Source organism: Hydra vulgaris, chromosome 05 (genome assembly GCF_038396675.1).
Source record: "Hydra vulgaris chromosome 05, alternate assembly HydraT2T_AEP".
Classification (NCBI taxonomy): Eukaryota; Metazoa; Cnidaria; class Hydrozoa; order Anthoathecata; family Hydridae; genus Hydra; species Hydra vulgaris.
In genome coordinates, this window is record NC_088924.1 from 25050079 (window position 1) to 25056078 (window position 6000).

Below are 6000 nucleotides of genomic sequence, written 5' to 3' on the forward strand. Positions count from 1 at the left end.
CCTTTATTTAAAGACGTGCGAAGTAAAATTCCAGGACACGCAACTTTTCAACACATTTTCTAGTTTAATTCCTTAACAGTAAGCTTTAATTCGTTATTTTTTTGTTTATCGTGCTTCACATCAGTTTATTTGGTGAACAATTTTGTCATAAAACAAAGTAGTTGAACACAATATATATTTTTACAGTATCATTATTAGAAGCATCATATGCTGTTGCTGTGGCAACAGCATTCGAAGCTTTATAACTTTCATAACATGTACTTTCATACGTTGGTTGTTGAAACGCCAAAATCAATTTTTTGTCAAATATTTCAAAATTCAGAAGCGCACGTAGTTATAGATCGCAACCGATTTCATAAAAAGTTGTTACAGAACAAACCTTTTGATCTGGGAAAGTGTTAGTTATTTTATTTCATAATCACAAATTATAATTAAACACAAGAAAGCTATTTTCTGTTTTAACTATCATCCTTTACAACAATGTTGCAAAAACGTTCTGAAAACTCAAGAATTTGCAAAAGTCTTTTAAGTAAATAAAAATGCACAATTGTAAAATGGTCTTCGGTTTGAGGAGTGGAATTCTTAGAAAGTTCAGCAATGGTTTAAGACAAAAGTTTTAACTTAAACATTGAAATTTGATACATGAATCGTAAATAATCGTAAATTTTTTGGAACTGTGCCATTTTTTTCTGGTTGTTTTAAAATTCTTTTTCTTATTTTTAATTTAGTTGAAAAGAAAAACTAGCTTACAAGTTTAAAATAAGTTTTAAAATAATAAACAACATAAGCGTTAGTGGTTAGTGTTACTAAGATGAAAAATATTGCTTAACTAGATTTTTAAAACATTTTCGAAAATAAACTCATACATCAAAGAAAAGAAATAAAAGAAAAATAAGTTTTATAATAAGACAAGTTAAAAAATAATATTTTAACACTTTTGTCCAAAGGAGTTGCTCATAAATTACGTCACGCTCTAAGGAGGAGGTAGGAGGGTTAGTGTTTTTGTGACGACTCATACAAGACTTGTTACTAAAGTGGTTCGATGTTGTGACGAGGTGGAGGCAGGGAGTCAAAAACAGTTGAAAATTGCGTGACGTAATTTATGGACGACCCCAAAGTTACCCAGCCAGCACAAATACGTGTTTTTAGAATCTAAAATGTTAACACCTTTAGACTTCTAAATTCAAATAACTATAAGACATCTAATTGTATTTATCTTTGAGACGACTAAAAATAACTGTCTCAAGCCGTCTAAAAGATGACTACTAATAGATGTCTTATATTTATCTGAATTTAAACATCTAAAAGTGTTAACATTTTAGATGCGAAGAAAAACGTCTAAAAGACGTGTTTGTGCCGGCTGGGTAGAAGTTTGATTTAAAACCTTTTATCGGAAAAAAATTCTTAATGTTTATTAAAGAGTTTCGTATCTAGTTTGCAAACATAGTTCTTTTTGGAAAGTAGCGGCTTTGTTTGTATGCACGGCAATGTGAGTTACTTTCAAGTATTCAGTGAATCGATTCCTTTAAAATTTAAATTTCTTTGGCTAATCTTGTGAGGAGTACCTTTTTTTTTTCAAATAAAAATGTTTTTACTTTGTTTATGTTTTTATATGGCAGTTCGAGTTGAATAGATTAGTAACAAAAAAAATTCAATAGAACCTTTATTCTAAGTCAATTTGTGACATTTGAACACAACGATGAGTAACTAAATCATTGAAAATCTTTGATATTACCCTTTTGTTACTCATAAATCTTTATACATTTTTTAAAATCAATACTTTTTGTTATCTGAAATAAAACAAAATAACTATAATAAATAGCTATGATATAATAAATATAATTTGCAAAATCAAAAAGAATTATTTGGGAAGATGATTAAAAAAAAAAAAAAAGGAATATTCTATTTGAGACACTCGTCAGATAATGTTTAATAAAAAAATGCATCTTCTAACTTTTTTTTTAAGCATTCATATATAATAAATTTGAAAAATAATACAAAATTTCGTAAAAAAACTTAAAATAATGAAAATAAATATGTTCGTTTTTACACATAAATATCTGCTCTAGTTTGGCTGGCTTTTTTCACTTTATGTAATGTATAAATTTGTACTGATTGTAATGAACAATTTCCTTGTCTAAGTAATTCTGTTTTGAGTTGTTTATCATTTACTTTATTTTTCTCTTAAATACACCAACATTCATCTACAATCATATTTGGCAAATCTTTTTTGATTATTCCTTCGCTACCAACATATAGTATTGCTAAAGAAGACATAGATTTTGGAACACAACATTTACCTTTATTGTTATTGCTTCTTAAAAGCTGGAAGTGAGGTAGATTTGTGTTGCTGCTTTCTTTGCAGGTTCCTGTGCAATAATATGCCTCATAGGTTTTAGGTGCCAATATCCAAGATTCCCAACCTAAATCTTTAAAGTTTATAGTAATAGAGCTTCGGCAACATTCTTCTGAGCCTTTGCAAGCTTGAGTTGAACGAAGCTTTCGAGAACTTTTTTTCTTCTTCAATGAGACTACGATAAATGGTCGATCTTCTTCAGCAAGCGATATTTTGCAGTTCTTGCAATTCAACTTAAAATATTCATCAATATAAAATTGTCCTTCCTTATCAACTTTTATTGCATCTATCGCATTTAGTTCTGCGTTATGCCACGCTGGTTGCAATGAATTGTTTGACACAGTTTGCTTTGAGTTTTTTTTATTTGTCTTTAAATTGAAAACAGAAATTGATGATGGTTTTGAGATTGTGATTGGTTTACTTTTAAGCCATATATTTATTGATAAAACGTTGCTATCGTGAAACTTTTGTGCGAACCTTACGATTACACAGTGACTGTGGTGACAAAGCAGTTCTTTTGCTAAACACATAATTTTTCAAATAAATAATGTTTTACTAAGTTTAAAAAAAACTCCAAATTTAACTTACAACAAAAATCTGAATGAATTAAAATAATGAGTGAAAATTGCGTATGAAAAACCCGTATCCCAAAGTGAGAGAATCCAAGATCCAGATCTCAGAGTGAGAAAATAATCTTATAGTGTCCATCCAATCTCTCACCTCTTGCAATTTTAATAATGCTTGTAATTTTTACTTGTGCCGTGTTTTAATTTTTCAATTTTTTTTTAACATTTACTAAAAGTAGCACCCTCCTTTAAATTGACCTAAGTTTTTAAAAGCTGTCTCTAAAATGTATAGCCTCTGTCTCAAAAATAAAATTTGATAAAGGTTTTATAAACATAAGTTAGTAAAAACGTTTTAAGATTTTATTTAATATCAAAAAAATGCTCTTCCTTAAACACATTGACAAATATTGTATTTAAATTCTTTAAATTGTTTATAATAAGGCTTAAAACTAGTTAACGAATATGTCGCATAGCAGTTGGAGGTATATGATCAAAGTTGTCCATTACAAGGTCAAACTTACTTTATATAACACTTTGCATTATGTCACTGTGTTTACATATGTATGTATTATAGATACGTATTATGCTTTTTGCTTTATTATTCCTAAAAGTGACAACATTATACTAAAATGAAAACTCCGCCTAAAGTTATGGGCTTAATAAAAATGAACTTTAATAATAAAAAATTTAATTACTAAGAATATTTAATTACTGGGACCGAATTTCGAAAAAAACGTTTTATAACATTTCCTTACTTTATAGAAAGATTTGTAAAATTAAAATTTAGTTAAAAGGTTCTCCAATATATCTCAACATAAGTGACTAAACTTTACATCATTAAATTTTTAATAACTTGGTTATTCTAGAGTTTGAATTATTATATTTAATATCAAAGTAAGTTGCAATATCTAAAACAAGAATGCAAAATAAAAAACAAACGTAAATTAAAACATAAAAATGTAACGCAACGTAAAAGATAAGTTTATAGTCTAGTTTTATGACGACGATTGTTTATAAGGTACATATTTTTCTGAAAGGTGTCCTTAGGCATTTTTTTAAGATTAATTTGTTTTGTTTTTGTATTATGTAAGTTGCTTGCTCAATTTGTTTAAATGTTTGTTGTTCGTATCTGCGTAATAATACTGATCGCTATTTAAAGTGAGAGTAATGTGTTTTTTGAACATTTTGTTTGTTAGTTCTTTTTTTAATATTAATTGTAAATTAAGTCTAATAACTTTAAAAAAATTTTTAATTTTAAATAGAACATAAAGATTCATAAACAATATAAGCATTTTAAAGGTTTAGCCCATTCGAATAACTTATATATATATATATATATATATATATATATATATATATATATATATATATATATATATATATATATATATATATATATATATATATATATATATATATATATATATATATATATATATATATATATATATATCATATATATATATATATATATATTTATATATATATATATATATGTATATATATTTATATATATATATATATATATATATATATATATATATATGTATATATATATATATATGTATATATATTTATATATATATATATATATATATATATATATATATATGTATATATATTTATATATATATATATATATATATATATATGTATATATATATATATATATATATATATATATATATATATATATATATATATATATATATATATATATATATATATGTATATATATATATATATATATATATATATATATATATATATATATATATATATATATATATATATAACCTACCGTTAGTCTTATGTTTATGTTTGCAATCAAAGTTTACACTTTTGGATTAAAGTATTAGAAAAAGTTTTAAAAAATTGCGGATTAATACTTCCGATTTTTTTTATACAGAAAGTAATTTTGGATATAGTTTTAACATTCCTTTCAGCTACATTATTCCAATGCTAAAATAAGTTATGAAACGTCATAAAATGTATTGACCCATAACAATATAAAAAAAAGAGTAAAGTCTTACCAACTTCTGTGACAACGAATTGTTCTTTACTGTCTAATTCGTTATAAATTGAATTTTGAATATTTCCATAAAACATTTTTGAAATAACCGCTTCCGGTATAGATTGATTTGTTATAAAACGAGGATTAGGTGGTGGTGCGTTGAATCCCAATCCATTCAATATTTCTGATTTAATTGTTTCTACCTCGTCTGAAATACTTATTTCCTGTGACATAAATTTGTTACTTAACGGGTTTGATAGTACACATTGAATTATCAGAAGTATGTTTAGCTGCATTTTCATCGTATATATGCAAATCAAATTTTTTCTTGATTATTAATGACCTCAAGTTAAAGATGAACTTCTTCAAATATAAATTTCTGCTGTAATCTGCACAAAAAAAAAGAAGCAGTTATATACATACTTTTTTTGCATAATTTAGCATATATTACTTCAATATTCAACACAGATAAACAGTTGACTTGAATGTAAGAAAAGAGAAACAAGCTATTGGCGCCTCGGCATCCGATAATTCATTGTAATGGCTTTTACTGGATAATAATTAAACAATAAAGCTTTAGTTTTATATTTCTCTATTCAAAATAAAAAGCTAAAAATGGATTTGACTCAAATTACAGAAGTCAGTAGTTTCTTGTCTAAGTAATTTTTAATGCCACTTCTCTAATTATAACTTAAACGGCAACGGTATTAAAACCAAATATTTTAGGTTCGCGATTCAACATTTATATTGAATGATCACAGCTATTTGCATAAGTACTATATTTTCAGACTTTAACATATACTTAATTTTGTGAGAGAAAACAAAGAAGCTTAAAAGGCTGCAGGTTGGGCGCCGTTCAAAAAATCTTAGTCCTCACGTCCATCAATACTTTTAAATAATATAAAAATGAATGAAAATCATTTATTATTGAAATAAAAAACATGACCATATAAAAATAGTTTAATTTGACATACTTTACATCTTGTTCTCACGTTTTTAAAAGGACCATACTTAAGATTTTTTATTAACTATAGCATTCAGCCCCAAATATTTATTTGTATATA

The 6000-nt window shown here is 25.6% G+C and overlaps 1 protein-coding gene across 1 annotated transcript; it reads right to left on the minus strand.

Moving 5' to 3' along the window:
- Nucleotides 1-1908: 1908 nt before the first annotated feature.
- Nucleotides 1909-5625, minus strand: LOC136071906 (growth/differentiation factor 8-like). The gene is made up of 2 exons (XM_065797704.1): nucleotides 4956-5625; nucleotides 1909-2876 (listed from the first exon to the last, which is right to left on the minus strand). Exons 1-2 carry the CDS (start codon nucleotides 5236-5238, stop codon nucleotides 2185-2187), a joined length of 975 nt encoding a protein of 324 aa, XP_065653776.1. The 5' UTR covers nucleotides 5239-5625; the 3' UTR covers nucleotides 1909-2184.
- Nucleotides 5626-6000: the final 375 nt, after the last annotated feature.